Raw genomic sequence first — 19,937 nt, forward strand, 5'->3', positions numbered from 1 at the left:
GTTGTTGGTGGCACATGAAGTATACACGTATATATATATATATACCTAATGTTATACCCTTTTAAGATTGAAGCACCCATGTTGATTTGATGGCAAACCTCTTCGTCTCTGCTTCGGGAATGGTACTTCAGTCACCGCCACCCACACACTGGGAGCTTTTACCTGGCATTACTGAGGACAATTGAAGAGGTTGCATGGATGTTTTTCCCATCCCTTTACCGTTGCGTTCACAATTTTAACGCAGTTATCGGCAATTTCGTTTCGGCTAATATATTCTGAAGGGTTTCGCTATTGGCATATCTTATGGTTTAATTGGCCCCGCACAATATGAAACGCAGATGCGCAAGGCCAAGAAAGGTGTCGGGTGCCTCGGGGTAAACGTTAAACTGTATTATTTTCAATCCACTTCCTGAGAGAACCGATTATTTCTTCACAAGTGATTCTAACTCTTTTTAGCTACATTTGAATACCCAAAACGGTCAATTTTTGTAAATTGCGTTAACACGATGGTTTATTTACATCATAAAATTAATGAGATTATTCTTGTATTTACCATTCGTTACTTCGACGAAGATCATGATATGTAAATTTTGCAACCCCACGACCACCACTTTCAACATAGCGATATCGATTTGTTTTTATGAGAGGGACAACGGAACGTGCGACTATATTTGTGTCTATTGATTGGCTATTGTGCATATGAATATACATTTCCAGACAATCACCAACAAGTTTCGATCCCAAATATCAATAAGGAATTGTTCTTTTTTGTGACTTTAAGATTATATGCGAAGGAAGTGTGTTGTTTTGTTCATGGAAATGCACTTTCCATTGGATATACCCTTAAAATTTATGCCCAACGTCTAACGTCATTACCTAATGTTGGAAAATGCATATTCATAGTTGCAAAATAAAACGTCAGCCAGTTGGGACAATTTCCTAATGCTAAAACCTCTCCAAACTGTCATCCCATATCATGTTTCAAAGCACTCGTATTGACAGTACAAACAGTTCACTAACCTTTATTTGATAGAAACATGATATTCATACTGCTCATATACTGGCAATACAAGTGCTTTTGGGAAGCGGGTCATGAAAGTTCAATTTCGAGAAAAAAAATGTCCACACTGGGTGAAAAAGTTGCTGCAATCCTTCATGCTCTGGCTGCTGTTTTCTCGGCGCGTTTGTATTTGGTGGTGGGGACGATTGTGGGACTGTGGTGTGGACCGATCTCGTGGTTTAACGAAGCTTGATTGGTTTGATTGGTGGGGCTGGCGGACATACGCATATTTTGTTGAAGTACTATACCGTTAGGGAACTTCTGTAGGGATCAGCTTGAGATTACCATGCCATTTTGCCTTGAAGTGTTGGTTTTCGCTGCGCGCGTCAAAAAAAAAACAAAAAAAAAACACAAATACGTTGTGAGGAAAACACGTTTCTGTTACTATGAAACAGTTACAACGAATGGTGACGGCTCGAATAAAGAGCTGTACTACCCATGGTAAACTGAAGCCACCCCTCCCCCCTCCCCCCCCCCCCCCATCATGATGACGTACCGAGCCGCTCAGCAACGCTATAACTGTAACTATATCACAGCATGGTAAAATACGTTTATGAATAAACCAAAGCAACAGTTAAAACAAAAGACATAACCTGCTCAATTAAATCTACGGTGGTGTCCTTTTATAATTTATTGTAGCACAATTTACATTTGCATAGGTACATACGGGAGCACACGTTACTACAGTTAGAACATTATTACAAAATAAAAATAAAAGATATTAACAATTTTACATTCTGAACATATTTTTTTATCAGTCAAGTTAAAAATTACTGTTACTGAAACATTGGCTTCTAACAATTATTCTTAACAATAAAGAGCGAGAGAATAACAAGTAACCGGAAGTTAAAACGTAACCGGAAGTTAGAAACACATAAACGTTGGTCTGAATTTGGCATGTTAAAATATATACACTAAAGGAATTAACATAATGATAAATACAATTCCAAAAACTTCTCTGCCTAAAAAACGAATCTGAATCCGTTCAGGACGGTAAATAAAAATAATAACAAAACTATATCGTAAATGAGGCACGATTGTGTATTTGAAGATTGAGCACGGGTTCGGTGGGGTAGCCGGGGGTTGGGGGTGTTGGTGGTGCGGATTGTCCAGAGGGAACCTGCCCCCTCCACTCTATAAATCTTGGTTGTTCCCAATAACTCTCTCTTCCTCCTCTTCCTCCTCCTCCTCCTCCTCCTCCTCCTCCTCCTCCTCCTCCTCCTCCATTTATGCACCAAAACATTAAGACAGCCAATTGTAAGAAATCTTGTCTTTGCCCTTTGGGGTAGTTTTGTACATGCCATACATCGCATGCTCCCATTTGTGTTATTTCGCTCAACTGGTCTTTCAACAGTATATTCATGTCCCAACTTGTTGAGGAAGGCCTTTCAAACCATTATTTATTATGAAGTTTAGACTAAAACATGGGAACCAATGTGACTTGATAGGTGATGTCATAGCCTATCGTCACTGAAATCATATTTGTCATGCAGTCCCCGGCCCCGTACACAGGATTTTCTTATGGTACGTTGAGTTTATTGAAGATGTGCACGTTTGTTGTTGAACGCCGTTTACCCAAAGAATTACGACAGAAATTTAAGGAAGCAAAATATACGTTAACACGAACGCAATAGAAACGAAATCCATGCAAGTTCTTAATATAATACCTAACACGCAACCCTAGCTTTCTGTATTTTTCCTTTAATATGCAAGATGAAAACAACAAAGTTACCAAACCTTCTTTTTGACGTCTGAACCCAAATATTGAAAGTAAATCATCCAATTTCTTTTTGAAGTTACCCATCGAGATCCCCCTAATTTTGCTTGCGTGGCCAAAACGGAGAACTCCCTGAAGACCATGGTGATAATCCGACCAACAGAAAGCATGGGAAAGGGGTGAATAAATATAACATAGACGTGTACATTTCAATACTTGACTGTACTGTTTTGTGGGAAGAAAAAAATAAAATTATTTCCCTCTTTTCATGTTTTTGGTTTCCATGATCAAAGTTGGTTATTTCTCTAAACTTTTGGGGCATTCCTACAGCTAACTGACACCTTGGCACTGGGGGTCGTTTTTTGTTCCTGGAGGACGAATTTAAATTATAACCATAATCAAAACTGGGCACGAATGTCTGTTGGTTTACACCATTTGCTAGAAAATAAAACTTAAAATAAATATATATATATATATATTATATAATTGATATTGTAGTGAGTTGGAAAATCAAGAATAGTAAAAAAAACTTCCAGCCTCCACCGGGATTCGAACCCGGGCCTCCCGCTTTACATGCGGACACCCTAACCACTATGCTATGGACGCTGATTGTACGTCCAGAGGTTCGAAACCGGTCAGGAAGGTCGTAATTCCACTGTGGGCACCTAGAGAGTCCTTTAAGTCCTAGTTAGGAGATGTCCTATATCAAGTTACCCGGGACTATCATTGAGATATGTTCACTATAAGTCCATAGCTTGACATCTTATACTTCAGTCAGCATCGATTGCAAGACTAAAATAACAACAATATTCAAAATAACTTTCATGTGGTCAATGTATGTATGCGTGTATGTGTGTATGGATGTAATGTATTTTATATCCTCCTGCAAGCAGGAACTCGCGAAGAAGCCTCATTGGCTTATCAAAGCCGCAAGCTGACCGAAGTCAGTCTCTTAGATTCATATTTTGAACGTCCATGATTATGAATTGTCAATTGTCAACAGCTCTGTAACTGAGCGACATACATTAATCTTGGAAGTGACTCGAACTGGGGACCTTATGATTGGAAGGCACCGGCGTTAACCACTGAGCTAACACTCCTTGTATCCTAATTTGCATGCGGTAAATAATTTAAATATCGATTATTTTAAAAGTCAACAGCAACATGCTTATATTAGCAATAGTTTAAAACCGTTAGATATACCTTGAAATGTTTGGGTGTGCGTGTGTTGTATGCGTGCATTTGTATTGTATTCTGACTGAGGACTTGAACAATGGACTTCCAAGTCCTCAGACGTCGTTTCAAAAGAATCACCACGTCCTCGATAGATTTTTATTGTTCAGGGGTATTGTTCAGTCTGTGTGCGTGCGTGCGGGTGCGTGCATTCAAGATGGCGGCGGATGGGTGGATAGCAAGAAATGATCTTGAACTATAGCGACACTGCGGTTGGCATTAGTTACATCTATCAAATGACAGTTTGACAACGAGGAAGAGAAATGATTTAGCTTTCGGTTTCACACACAAAAGAAGGCGAAGAAGAAGACTATCGCAATACTTATCATCGACTTTGTAACCAAACACCTAAATAAGGGCCAGATATCATGTCTAGGCCATCGTCGGTCAAACTCAGTTCATATGATATGATATGTTTATGATTTTGTTTTCTGTAGTTGGCCTTGAAATCGATCTGACATCTTTGGTTATAGGGTTTACAGAGGTTAGACACGTGTCGTTTGCAAACAATTCAAATAATAACAGAACTTTTTTTTTCTTATTTTACTGATCACGTTTAGAAGGTTTTTTTTTTACATAATATCGATTCAACAAACTGTAATAACATTATTATATTGTTTTCACTTAATGAGATATATTATATCACACAATGGTTATGTACTCCATGCATCTGATATGTTCATGATTTGTTTTGTCGGTTTTGCGTTGAAATCGATCCAACATCTTTTTGATTATGGGTTTTATATGCAAGACACGTCATAATGGTTATTTAGTATCATCTCGTTTTATAAACCATTAAAGTAATAACATAAATGTTAGGAATTATTTAAAAAACATATCGATTTAACAAAATGTAATAATAATATTAATCATATATATCACATACCGTACACATTTTGTATAGAATGATTTTAACCGTAGGCCTTTACGGTAATATAAGCGTTTATGCATCACCACACAGTCCTAAAAAAAAACAGAAATTATTTAGCGTGTAGGAACTTTTTCGAGATATTCAATTCGAAAAAGGCCTTTGGCGGACTTTATCAAATGTGTCTCAAATTTGATAATGTCGTCGTCTGGGCCTCTGTGCGGGCCTATAGCTGTTGATGTGAGTCCGATATTTTATCATTTGCAAGAACTCCATTGAAGTTTAACTTGAGGCCTGTGTAATTAAAGTTTTATCATATGATCTTTCGCGTTATGTTATATGTAGGTTAGTATATATGATAACAGTATAAACTGTTCCTTCTTTATTATACTTTCTGCGCATGTTCAGTTAAGGGTGTACCGATCTACCAAATGTTCTCTTTCTTCTTGATATAATTACTGTTTACTAATTTGATTACTACTGAGTCATTACAGTGCTAATAAGCACTTGAAAGTTGCGAAATGAAAATTGTATGATAGAGAATAATATATGCTACATGAAATTGCACTGTGTTTAAGCCCTGAAGTACTTACATCATATAGTTCAGTAGAAGATTTACAATATAACGTCATCTGCGAAAAACTTCTCACATATTCAAGAACATGAAACAGGACAAATTACTCCACCATTTCACATATCAGCTCCTTAATCTCATACACGTATTATACCAATGAAATAATGTGGGTAAATATTACGATTTACTCATTTATATACCGAAGTACACAATTAGTGGCATCGAATGTCAGTGCTACCTCGCCATTTCTCTTAGAGAGTTTTTAGTTTTTAATATAGAGCTCTAATGAGGCTTTCAATACGCTTTACGTTTTAAATGTTACACAGGAGGGGGAGGGAGGGTGGAGGGGAGGGGAGGGCTAATTAGAGGGTGTGTATGGGAGGGACGAATATGAAAGGATCTGCATGTCTATAACTTAACAACGTTCATCCATATTCTTAAATGGAAATTAAATTTTTACTCAGTGGCGTCGACGACTGATTTGGGTGGGGAGGAGGGGGGGGGGGAAGGGAGTTAATTGGTGCTGACATATTTGCCTGACAAACCTAGTTGATTGTTTGAAGTATGAGGAGAGTGAACTCTTTTAGGCAATCCAAACTGGGTTATTTGTATTCTTGAAAACACTTGGTATTAATTACAACACCAATACGTCACATATGGATGTTATATCTTCCCCTGTGGTACGGTAAGGTTCTTGTATTCTGTTGGAAACATGATTATCGTCTTCGCTTTTCTCATCTCACTATATCTGGTCAGGTCATAACAGTTTTATTTCCAAGACAAGGTTTTCCACCAACTGAAACGGTAAATCGTCACGAAAACTTCAGAAGTGACATCCCCTGCGGCATAGTTACGAGTTGATTTATAACATTGTCGTGTCCACCCACCCCCCCCCCCCATCCCCCACCCTTCTCATCAAAATCAGATGAGAAAAAAAGCTGGATCTGTAATCGCATCTTTAAGTGTAATGTCATCTCGCTATAGCTTCTATAACGTCCTCCGAACTTGAATCATCTCACCTGGAAGTTGGTGCTAATTTGGCCACAGAAAGCGCCCGATGTCTTCGGTTTCAGACTGAAAATGGCTTTGAAAATAAGCCAGACGATATTTTACAGTTCGGACAACCTTTGGAACGGAACGCGCTGTTTTCGACACATCTATAGAGGGCAGCACAAAAATAAAAAGAAGAAGAAGAAGAAGAAGGAACATGATAATTGAATGAAATGTAATGAAAGCCACAAAAATTACTAATTTGAGTATTTGCTGTCGCTGTGGTAATACGCGAAAAAGGAGATTGCATTGTCAAGTAGAAGATTTTGCTCTATTTCCAATCGACATTGGGTGCTATGTGTAACGTGTGAGGAGATGAATGATAGGAATATAAACCCATCACAAATCGGTTGTGTTTCGCTTCTCGTATAGGTGCCTCTGTGGTGAATACGGTAAAAACAAATATAATGTCTGTGAGAAACCTGAAAATCTCGATAAGTTGTACCACGCGGTTGTGATCTTCGAAATATGTTGAGAGCAATAACGTCAGGTAGGGGTGGGGAGGGGACGAGGAGGGGAGAGGATGCGTATGTCACATCTCATTAACATCAAACATTTCAATACGAACCAGAATGACATTATATACCCCCTATAATAGTAAATGTTTAACAGCTAAAAGGGTCGCCGTCTCAAAATGTGTTTCAACTCAAATGTGCGATCGGTTCAAACAAGTTTCGTTCATACGTTGTGGGTCTGGAATATTTCGTGTTTGGCACTAAGTGGTGGCGCGCTTTACAAACTGATTCCGAATCTTCCAGATATTACGCTCATTAAAGCCGTTACACGACAAGCTTTACTAATTGTTCATTTTCAATGTTTCCCTCTTTTTCTTCGCTGTGCGTTTTGGTCTGTCTTGTTAATATTTCAATATTTCGGTATGATTGGTATAAATACACAAGTAATTTTGTGTGCAGGTGGAAAAGTTCCTCAATATCATATTCATTGCGTCGCCGAAAAACTGGAGAAAGATATTTAGAGTTGATATCCTTCCAGTAGAAACTAGAGAATTTTAATGGCGCTATAAGGATAATTAAAATCAAAGGTAGCACACAACTAACACTGACAAATACTTACTTGGAATGATAGATATGGCAGCACTCCATGACGTAAACATTATCTTTCTGTTTACCGATGACGTCATGACAGACACCACAGTATAGCTGCAGTTCACGGAGAAGTCCGTCAAACTTTTTGGCGTGATCTTGAGATAGAGTGCGCTCTTCAGAATTCATGTACAACTGGTAAAGAAACCAATGACATCTTAACACATGGATCTGTGTAAAAAGGAAAAGAAATATATTTAGCGCATGGATACCAATTAAACTTAACGGACCACGTAGGTAAACTCTTTTGAAGCTATGTTTTAAAAACAAAATGTTTTTGTTCAAATACGGTTAAAACATGTAGCCATTTCTTTGCTTTAAGTACCGGTCAGAAGCCACAGTACATTGCATACCGTTGTAACCAATGAGTCAAACCCCGATGGCTATGCGTAGGAATAGCCACCAACTAAAGGGCTGGATAGTTCAGTTGGAGTAGAGCACAATGGTTGTTATCCCGAGGTTCGAAACCCGAGGTTCGAAGCCCGAGGTTCGAATCACGTTCTGATCAAACATTTCTTTGCTCTTTTATATTTTGCAATTATTTTCACTTTTTTTTTTTTATCAATGCCCAGACCGAGTCAGCCTAAGTTTTTATCAATATTATTCTTTTATGAAGTTTGTTTATTTAAGTTATCATATGTTGCATTTAAAATGGGATGAAGTAGAAACCTATTTACCGGAGAATAGGCTAAACATATTCCAAACAGTCTTTGAGAACTGACACCAATATATAAAACACCAAACGTATTCCATGTGAAATGAGGCCATAAAAACGGTGACCTTCATTGACCTTCGTTTTATATTCATTTTCAAGTTTTCTTTTTTTCTTTTTTATCAGTCCTCTGATAAATTCATCAATATCTAACAATTTCATCGTAAACATGTAAAGACTTACCGACAGAAACAATTTTTTAAATATTTTCTCAGAATTTTCAGTTCGGGAGTTTGTAAATAATTTAAACAGCGTGATTGGTTGTTGCCATTGTGTTGAATAGGAAGCAAAATGACTAAAATGATTAAAAATTACTTTTTTCACCCGGCCTCCTCTTCATCTGACAATATTTTCAGAAAAAGAAGGTTTACAGAAATGAAATCCCGATCGGAACTTCAGTACTGCGAGGCAGATTGTTTCGTGAAGTAGATGGCGCTAGACTACTTTGATCCTGTCATTGAAACGACTTTACTCATTATTTATTTAATATGGTTTGATGCAATGACTACTAGTTGGGACAATGTTGTTTTCCTATACTGTACTTTCATATCCCGCTTCAAAGCACTGGGTACTGACAGTCTGGGCAGTATGAATTAATACGCTATTACATTTACATAACGGGTGCCGAACTGTTACTATACAGGTGCTTTGAACCAAGATATCAGAGGACAGTACATAGAGAGGTTATCAGCATTTGAAAATTATCACAACTGATGGGTACTGAAGTGAAATTGTTGTGTTAACGAGAGTCAGACGTATCTAAAACATAATATCTTCCTACAGTACACGGTAGATCGCTCATCAAACATTTAACCGAGATCATGCGCAGTATATATTCTCTTTCCAATGGACTCGTGATATCTCACGTGTCATGATCACATGGTTACAGTCTCCATGTAAGGACACTATAGGGGTGAGGGTGGAACAAGTTGTTTGGTTTTCTGGCATATGTTCTACCTTGGTTAAATGTTCTTTAAAACCCAATGTACAATATCTCACATTACTAGTATAGGCTCAGTTTGAGGGGAGCTGATATTTAGAAAGCTCATTAACTATGCATGCTTAGATAAATAGAAATACTTCTCGTCAGACAGTGGCAAAAGTCTTGTGCGATTCAATCGGGTCAAATTGCTACACGAAAACCCACAAATTTGTTGCTGCTCGTTTGATGTAAGGAACCGTATTTCTGTTTTTTTTTTCACTTTATAATAAATAAACAAAATCAAATAAAAAATCAACTTCTTGTTCTGCAAAACTGACCAAATTGACGGAAGATACTTTTTTTAACCAAATTATTATTTTTTCTTTAGGTTTTTAATCGATACTTAACCATAATGATACTAACTTTACTTCCGATACCAGAACCGACTTCCAATCCTCTTGCAGCTGCTTCGTTGGCCTGCGTGTAAAAGGGAATAATTAGGTTAAACTTCATTGGTATCATAAAACGGATGAGAAAAAGACTATACGGCCAACAGAATATCACTCTTCACTGAAAGGAAGAGACACTATAGAGGCTACCATACAGACAGCTGAATAGACAAACATGAATATGAAAATTCGAACCAACGAAAAATGAAACGGAAAATATGGGACTGGGAATATGGAACCCAATCTAGCATTCGTGGAATTTGGTCAATACTCTGACATGGTAATGACTTTTCATACTGAATGAGAATTAATAAAATATTTAACAAGATTTTTGTGTTCGATACGTAGATCGAAACCACATGACGCAGCATTTTAATCGTGAATATACAATTATTTATTTTTTTTGCTGAAAATTTCTGATGTATTTGGCAACAGCATACTTGGTGATTTCATCATCGCCATGGAGATTAAAAAACAATTATCGTGGAAATAGAACTATTGCATTTTGGAGAAATTTTATAATGTATCTGGCAACAGCATATTTCTTAATGTGAAGACCACCGACGCGACAGCGAACCTTGCGAATGTATCATTATTTGAAAGATATATTAGCAAGATTTATATAATCAATTAAATGTAAAAGATATAGAGATAGTCAAGTAGCTTTCAACTAACAGTTTGTAACATTTGTCTCTTCCATATAAATGTCACGAGAACTGCCACCGGAATAACATTCAAGGATACCATTCTCCTGCAGTGGCCCCGAGCAATCCCTTCTATATATATTAATCCGACGTCTTTTGGGAAGACAACTAGTTGTATCATTACAAACTTCGAATGATGACGATATCAGTTAAAAAGAGTGAACATATTTATACCTTTTCAAATTCACGTGAAGACATGAATATCTTGATCAATCCCATTAGGATATACAGCTGACACACGTGGTCTCCAATCTCTCCGGCTTGACTCCATGAGGCTTCGTACTTTGAATGCGCCTTCTGTATTAAAAAATGGAGGGTAGAACCCGGTAATAGAGAATGTGTAGTATGAAACAGATAATGTAACGTGACGCGACGTGAAAGGTTTACGTCTAAAAGCAATTGTTGTTTCACTTAAAGAGAACAGCCTACGCGTAAGACACTCAATACCTGTCATTATTCTTACACTAAGAGACAAGCCATTGAACGCACGGTAGGAGAGAAACCAAACCCTCGAAACGTTATTAAAGAAAATTAATTATATTCACCTAAAGATGTTTCATTATTCGGTTGCACGTACATAAAACTCTTTCATCTTAGCACATGGCGGGGGAGGTGTTTGGGGGGGGGGGGAGGTTCTTCATATGTAAAGATTTGGGCTCTTACTGAAGCCGCAATGATAAAAACTTGCTACGTTATTTTGTTTCACGTATACGAGATTTTTGTTGAACGGCCAACATGTAGAAGACAATATGTCTCTCGAGACCGTTAAACGTTAAATGCCGTGACGTTACGTGACAGAGAGCCTGTTCAGGTAGTCTGCTGACACTGACGTCTGTGCTAGATGTTTTAGTGCTTTCCCTTTTGTGATCACCCCCTCTACTTTGTGGCAGCCTAAGGAAATCGTATGCAGATGAAAATCCTAAAAGTGAAAGGGCGCTACTTCATCCAACCTGATTCGCTATGAATGTCGAACACATGATGATACTCTTTTTAAGAGAAGTTATAGTACGACAATTTTGGTCAAGAAGAAATATTATCACTTTACATTTGGGAGGGGGGGGGGGGGGTCGGAGGATTAATTTGTGAGTGTGAAGGGATATGGCAGGGTATGGTCGGCCTGGGTAGTCTCGGCAAGATTCTTTAGTAATGGCACGCAGTTTCCATGGTAATGGTAGTTTATAGATTCTCTAATTAGCCTGACGGACAGATCATTGACTCTTGACAGCAGAGCAGTACGGCTACGTTTGACAATATCGATGAGCGCCCCCACATTGCCAACGTCGCAGATTTCGTCACATAGAAGTACGGCATATTCATGCGCAGGTGGAAATCGGAACGTATATAATTATATAAATTATGTAAACCGTTCACGGCACATAGCAAAACATATATGTATATTGCCGAGCATGATGACATCAATAACTTCGTGGGAATAAAAAGGCGAAGTTTCTTGATGTTTGCAAATGAGAATTCATCATGTATTAATTAATAAATAAAAATATCTTGGGAGTCATTTGAACCCACCTCGACGTCTTTCCGGGAGCGATGAATATCTCCTAACGAGGCTAGACACCTAGCTTGCATTGCATAGTCCCTTTCCTCCATGGCTAATTTCATGGCGTCCTGAAAAAATATAAGTAAATGAAAATATAAGTTAAAAAAAAGATATAAAATATTTACAATTTTCTCAGTAAAGTCCCAGTAGGATTTAAATTACATAATATACATGCAGCTGGTTTCTGAAGAGAAACATGTTTGTATAACTCTTCACAAACATAAACATTTTATACGAAACGCACGTCGCAACATACGTTAGCGGTTTTGTGATCAAAACACTGACAAAGTTTAGTTTGCAACTGTAAAACACAAATCCGCGTATATCTAGTTCTCGAAGTTTGGAACTGTTGAATGGTGTACCCCAATGCGTATTTGTTGAATTCCGAATAGCGCCACCTAAACCATATTGGATTTCTGTACCTAAGCCATTTCACAGTCTGACAGTCGACATATTAAGTATATATATAAATGAAAATCGTAATGAGTTGGAAAATCAAGAACAGTGAAAAAACTTTCAGCCTCCACCGGGATTCGAACCACGGGTCTCCCGCTCTGTACGCGGACACCCTAACCACTAGGCTATGGACGCTGATTGTATGTCCAGAGGTTCGAAACCGGTAAGGAAGATCGTAATTCCACTGTAGGCGTTTGTCACCTATATCGAACAATACTAGTTCTGTTCAATACTATATATATATATATATATATATATATGTACGAATGTACGAATATATGTACGAATATATGTACGTATGTATGTGAATGTATGTATTTATTGGGTCTTGGGATGACGCATAGATTGCTAAAAGAGAGAAGATCGGTATAAGTCGGAAGTTATGTCAATTGAGTCAAGGTCAAATCAGGTCAAATAGGCCTTAGCGTGAAACTACCGAGTTATAGTATGTCTGTTTATATATATATATATATATATATATATATATATATATATATATATATATATATATATATATATATATATATATATATATATATATATATATAAACATATATATATATATATATATAAACATATATATATATATATATATATATATAAACATATATATATATATATAGCTAAATCCACGTCATGTTGCTTTAACACGTTAACATTAACAGCAGACAAGTAGATAACACAGACGTAAATCTGTCACGACAAGCACTTGGCTCAGTTAATGGAAAATGTCAATTTCCTTTCAAAGTAAACTACCTCTATGCAGTCGCTTTGGTTTTTCTTCCTCGAAATCGTGATTAATAATTGGAATCGTTAACAAGAGAGCGTTTATTGCAATAATAAAGAATCTTAAATTAACTAAACACCATGTATGTTGTCACGGTGGCTGGATCCACTGGCATATTGACATGAAATTGCGCAGACGATCACTCGAAACATTCACACGATCTCAAAACACATAAACGAGATTTAACATACCGGTAACACATACAAATACATTTGGTTACCATAGTGATTTCTCTACGTGTGTTACGCATGTTACCACGTCAACGCGCTTCCTGTAATTTCCGGATGGCTCGCAGCAAAGTATCAATTTTGTAGGTTAGACAGGGGTGGGGAAGGATGAAGGGGTAAGGAAGGATGAGGGGTGGGGAAGGTAGTAGGAAGGGATTAGAATGAGGTGAAAGAGGAGTAGAGTAGAAGGGGAGGGGTAGTGTGGGTGTATAGAGGTGGGTGAGATAATGGTGGGAAAATTGTGTTGCCCTGTAGAAGACCGTTTTGATCGCACAAGTTGCTTGCAAAATGTCAACTGGCCTTAATTAACATAGAAGTTACTTTTGTACAATTACACGTGACGAGCGATTCATTCCTATTGTTTCATTCATGGGGAAGGGGCCGGGTGGTGGGCGGGGTTCATCGAGGGGGAAGGTGGCTGCAGGGGACAACGCGTTTGGACGGAGGGTCAGCAGTAGCCTATTACATATCACGTGGTTCTTTAGGCTACTCTAAATTGGAGATGTTACTCTATAATGCCCTCCAGTATCTGCTCTTTTCCAATTCGCGCTAATATCGACAAATTACTACACATACAGCTCTGTTTTATTCATTGGGCGATTCATTTGGGAGTTCAGTAGGTTGCTTGATTCTTTCCAATGCTTGTGTATAGGCCTAGGCCTTTTTGTTTTTAAGGAAATTTCATTAAACCTCTTCGCGAAAAATGGGTATATTTCAATTTCCTATCTCAATTGTGAGGAGCTAGGGTAGAGGCCCAAGGGAGTGGGGGGGGGGGAGTTGGGAGAAAACGGGCGGGCTATGTATAGCTTCGAAATGAGACGGTTATACTCCACCAGCCGATCGTTCGTTACGTCACTGGTGTAACTGTATTTACAGGTGTAGAATCCTAAACAGACATCCGGGATGAATTTGTCCTAACGAAAAAGTTGTCTCTACGTCAATTTTGATAAACGTTCAGTTGTAGGATGCAACGCCACTAGAAAATGAGAGTAATTTGTTTTTAATAAAAAATGACGTAAAATATCACCTCATAAATTTCTCAGATTTATGAAGCTATTGAATTTGTGAGTTTAGTATATAGTTTACCCTTCATGGCTTCATGCGGTAATAAATACCTAACGTATTAGTTTCCATTACAAGGTTGTTCTCGATGCCGCAAACAGCAACATTAGAAGGGCTAATAAAAGTCAAACGCCTGCAGTTGGGGAAAAAGGCCAGCCCACGTTCAAGTTTCTATTTAATGCGATAGAATACAATTATTTACCTTATTTGAAAATTATCTCTCAACATGTGATCAATTATACACATTAAATGACCTTTAAAGCGGATTTTCGTAAGACTGATAGGACAGGTATATAGAACGTTTTTTTTTTACAGTGAACTAGTTATAATAGGCTATATAATAATATTAAATGATTATTGATCAAATAAATCATTAAGTTTATTATTATTATGATTATTGCAATTACCAATTATCCAATAACTCTGGTGTCAGCATTATGAATAATTGCATAGGGATTGTGTTTTTTACTAATATAGTTGGTTAGCATCATGTTTGATCTCTAGAGTATAAGGCAAATATGTCACCAAAACAGAACTAGTAGTATTGTTTGATACAGGTGACAAACGCCGACAGTGGAATTACGACCTTCCTTACCGGTTTCGAACCTCTGGACATACAATCAGCGTCAATAGCCTATAGTGGTTATAGGGTGTCCGCATATAAAGCGGGAGGCCCGTGTTCGAATCCTGTGGAGGCTGAAAGTTGCACTGTTCTGGATTTTCCAACTCACTACAATTTCAATTATATATATATTTATATAATTATGTAATTATATATATATATATTTATTCAATATTATTACTGTCATTATTATCATTTAAACTTACGCATTAGAATGATTCTTCAAGAAACTACGTCACGAATTATAAATGACCATAATTTGACGTTCTAGCACATTTTCTGGCTATATATCGATGACATCTAAGCACTTACATGTCATTAATATTGCTTAAAACTTAGCATGTTATAATTGTTTTAAAGTGCATGTTGGCATATGAGCATCACTGACCATTATTATACTTTCTAGCATATTTAAGGGGGCAGGGGTGTGGGGCAGTACTGATGACCTAAGGTTATCAACTGCGCATGACCGATGCGGATTCTAAACTTATTCATAGGCCTATAGTGTAAACGTTTTTTTCAGATTGGAAATGCAAAACTCAATCAGCGAATTTGAGGCTGGTTCGACAAAGGTAATATACTCGAGAGAGATATAACGTCCCGTCAGCGAATGATTTACCAAAAAAACCCGCTAAAACTACAAAGAGTAATCCTGATAGATAAAAAGTTTGGATTGCAAAGTGCTAAAATCGTGCTCCCCCGGCCAGAGGTGTTGATCAATCAAAAGGTAAGCCGACATTGTAGGAAATTTCAATATACACGAGTGACCTATGCAGTAGCCTAAAGCTATATTATATAGCCAGATTTAACCTGTAATTGACAGGGCAACTTGGATCAACAATGTAAGCCTAAGTTATAGCACAATGATTGTGTTTTTCTTGCTATCAAATATTGAAGCTGTGAAGTGCATGACCTCTGCTATAAGTATTAAACCAAACCAAACCAAATTATCATCTTTCCCTTATAGAGATCAGAGTGAAACCCAGGTCTGTTCAATACGGTGCATATGTTGTCCGCGCCATAAACAATGGGTCCTATAGAATTGTATGCAGAAAGGAGGGGAGGAGACGAGGGATGGGACAAGGGCAGGGGAGGGCAGGGGGAAGGGAGTGCAGGGGTGGGGAACAATAGCCTATACACAGCAGTGTGAAGTTCTCGGTGTAGAATTGAACGTGGTATCAAACGTGCGTAGAGATTTGCGAATCAGAATAAAAACAAGGAATGTCTATTTTGAGTCTAACATGCAACTTTATGTTTATTTCTTAGGTCTGTGCACTCTCCTAAAAGTATTGGTTGTAAGTGTAACTCAAAAAGTGAAAAAAAAAGGGGGGGGAGGCAAGCCCTTACGGTGGGTCTCAATCAGAGTAGCGGGAAAAGATCGATAAACAACGTTTTTCATGGAATCTGAAAGTAAATTTCATCATTGGCGCGAAGTGATATACGTATTCCAAGAATTCACAATTTGATGTGTGTGTGCTGTTGTTTAATTGCTAACATTCAATCAACGTGAAATCCATTGCGAGCAAATCTTCAGGGTACAGTTTAACCATCAAACCACCAGGGAGTATATATGGAATGATTGTTACGCCTTAGAAAGTTACGGGTCGTGGCTTGCCTGGGGAAATCACAATATAGTTCGCCAAGGAGAAAGCTTTAGAGACATTCGGGTGTTAGTTCATACGCTGCAGCTGTTCGGTTTAGGTCGCGGGATTTTTCCAGACGTCGGAAAATGTATCTACAGTTTTTGGGAGCTTGCCGACATCCATATATGTTCAAGCTAGCCTTCACGCGGCCTTTCTGAGAATCGATTCTGAAGGGTACATGAAAGGGGGGGGGGGGTCCTGTTAGTTCTCGAGTCATTCCTATTGGAATATCGTCGGGAGTTGTCCTAAAAGAATGCGGACCGCTGCTTTAATGTAGTCTCTTGTAAGAATATTAAATGCATCCGTCTAGAATTTGACTTTGAACCTCTAGCAAAGATTCGTCTCTGTATGAACGCATCTTCTTATTTATTGACAGCCACCATGGGCGGCGATCCGTATTTCCGAGTGGGGGGGATATGGCCTTGTTGACTATCTAATCTAATGTTGACTATCTAAGCGTAGCGCCACCATGGGTTGGCGCGAAGCGTACAAGAAAATTTTGGGATTAACAAACCCTCTAGATGGCCGGAAACGGCACTTCCCGAGGTTTCCAAGCGGCATATACCCAACTTTAAAATAGGGTCGTCCGAAATATCTCAAAATCAGGATCCAAAACACTTTTTTTTTAATTTCGGGTGTTATTTTGGGAAATTGCCCCTGTCAATCCTGTTTCAGGCGCTACGTTAGAATGTTCGAGAGCTCTTTTATATTATTCGATGAAGAAAATGGCCTCATGCAGGCTATTATAGGCCTATACACATGCAATACACAATTACACATAGTTACATTCTTAGGTACCGATTGCTAGGGCATCCAGGTGAAACGTGTATTAAGCATTACCCTGGTTACATGAGATTCTCAGCTGTTCGAGGGAACATGTATATGTGGGCCTACTATAGGGCCTAAATGAATACTATGAGGGTGCATATATGTACTATATCAATACCGTGGGCGCAATAATACATTTTGTTGTTATGGGGCCAATGAAGCCTACAGTCAACTATTCTTGCTTTATAAAGACGGTTAATTTGAAAAGATCGCACTGCGTTTATCGTAGGCGAGAAATGAAGCTAAAAAAAAGCCGTACATTCACGATGATGCATAATGTAGGCATGAAAATATTGGGGGGGATATGGTGTATTACATCCCCTCCACCCATTTTCATGGGGGGATATATCCCCCCTTCCCCCCCAGGATCGCCGCCCATGACAGCCACCTATATAGACATCAATCCCCCCACCCCATGCCACCCTCCCCACCCCATGCCACCTCCTCCCACAGACTTGGCCGTTCAAATAACACTACAAACCGATTACATGACAACTTGCCAAATTTGTCTCGCTCTCTTATTTTAGCATTAACCCTATTGTAATTCCATCCTTTCGTTTAAAACACACACTGATCATGTACCGTACACAAACGTTGAGATAAACCAACAGGTGCAATGTAGTCTATATACTATTATACACCCCAAAAGATCCAACTTCTTTCAAAAATTTGAAATCCACCAAAACCGGTATTCAATTTCATAAAAGCTGCAAAGAATTTAGTCTTCCTCAATATTTCCCCCAATTTTGATGATTATATTTCTTTCTTTCGATGCTGTCTGTGATCGTTAAAGTCTGTTGTAACTGAGTTTGTTTGTTCGCGGATACGTTGTGTCACTACTCCGATCTTTTTTTCAGTCTTTTAGTCTACCTGTGAGGATTTTCAATTTTCCGCTTCGACCGATAAAAATGAATGCAATTTAACGCCAAATTTATCGTCCAATTAAGAACAACTGCTGCTATAGGCTGGGAATAATCCTAATCGCACGTATACGACAGTTTCGGGCAGTGACAAAACCCCCTCGCGAATTTTAAAGCGGTGTATAAGAACTGACTATATTTTCCATTTAGCGTATAAAAAAAAAAACCGTAATGGGGATGGATAGTAACAGTCCCGTAATGAACACGTATATTACAAGCTAACTTTAATGTTTGAACGTTCTACCGTATGATGATGTGAAATCATGACGTAATCACCACGTATATGCAATCATGTACGTGGAAGCTGTTCATCTCTATCATACTACTTGCTCTAAGTACTACGTTTCCACATACATACAAGTCTAAACATCTTGCAACGTTTTACGATATCATGAGAAGGGGGAGGTTGGGGGGGGGGTCCCAATCTTCCCCACCACAAATAACTTCCACAGTACCGTAACTAGGATTTTCACGAAGGGGGATGGTGCCTCCACATGCGGCATTTTCAACCACCGTTTCATGGTTATACAAAGAGCAGTACCAAGTGGAAATGAATTTTGGCATCATTTGGCATCATTAACATATCAAAAGTCTTCTTTTCACTTCATAGTCTCCCTTTAAGAGACAAATTTGTCACTATATACGCAGCAAATTGGTTATGTACAAACGACTTGCTTTAACCATGGAGCTATTGCCGAAATATCGGTAATAGCTCCATGCTTTAACCCAAGGAGCTGGTGCTGGATGGATCGTGGTCGCCACTTTACGTTGTGGTTATTTTCTTCGCTTGATTACTTACAATTAAGACTGTAAGGGCACTTAATAGTCATATACTGGCAACAGAGGACGCCGTGTCATTATCGAGTCCGCACTGATGACGTCATACTAATCATCCGGGATGAATTTCAAAAATCCAACGATCATTGCATCTCTCGTTATCATTTGTCCTTTAAGTTTTAAAACGTAAGACGAAAATACTATCAGAAAATTAGTTAAATGGAGTGCTTTCTTTGAAAGGACCTTCCGGTAACCCCTCCCCCCCCCCCTTCCCACCGTCCACTACTTCTCCTCTGCTTCCGTTTGTTTGGGTTGGGGTTCCTTGGGCATATACATTAACATTAGTGTACCATGGGTATAAGGTCCCATCAGTTTATTATAATCTGTTTCCTCTCCATATTGGGTTACCGGTTGTGCTTGACTATCTTCGAAATGACAATTTACTATAGTCAAGCCAGTGATCAGGCTATTTCTGTGGGATTTCAAGTTCAGATCAGCATTGACTAATTTACCCAACTTAAAAAGTTTTTCTGGTGACAAACAATTTGAACATTATATTAAAGAGAAACATAGTTCCACACTGCTAGTTTGGAAATCTCATTTCCATAAGTTACCCCTTACTCGAAACGTATAACCTACTTTAACTGGCTAAACCTTCTTCAACTTCT

The 19,937-nt window shown here is 38.3% G+C and overlaps 1 protein-coding gene and 1 non-coding gene across 3 annotated transcripts in view; both read right to left on the reverse strand.

Annotated features, from left to right (window-relative positions):
- Positions 1–1,668: 1,668 nt before the first annotated feature.
- The window catches only part of LOC139965232 (43 kDa receptor-associated protein of the synapse-like), a 39,552-nt gene continuing 21,283 nt past the window's right edge, over positions 1,669–19,937 (reverse strand). For both annotated transcript variants that reach the window (XM_071967402.1, XM_071967411.1), the window contains exons 4-8: positions 11,917–12,015; positions 10,567–10,689; positions 9,663–9,716; positions 7,577–7,776; positions 1,669–6,609 (exon numbers count right to left, since the gene is read on the reverse strand). In XM_071967402.1, the coding sequence (XP_071823503.1) occupies positions 6,522–6,609; positions 7,577–7,776; positions 9,663–9,716; positions 10,567–10,689; positions 11,917–12,015 (564 nt within the window). In that variant the 3' untranslated portion in view covers positions 1,669–6,521. The remainder of the gene's footprint in view (positions 6,610–7,576; positions 7,777–9,662; positions 9,717–10,566; positions 10,690–11,916; positions 12,016–19,937) is intronic.
- On the reverse strand, positions 3,312–3,383 carry Trnay-gua (transfer RNA tyrosine (anticodon GUA)). The gene has a single exon. It is a non-coding gene; the product is annotated as a tRNA-Tyr (tRNA).

Source organism: Apostichopus japonicus, chromosome 1 (genome assembly GCF_037975245.1).
Source record: "Apostichopus japonicus isolate 1M-3 chromosome 1, ASM3797524v1, whole genome shotgun sequence".
Lineage (NCBI taxonomy): Eukaryota > Metazoa > Echinodermata > Holothuroidea > Aspidochirotida > Stichopodidae > Apostichopus > Apostichopus japonicus.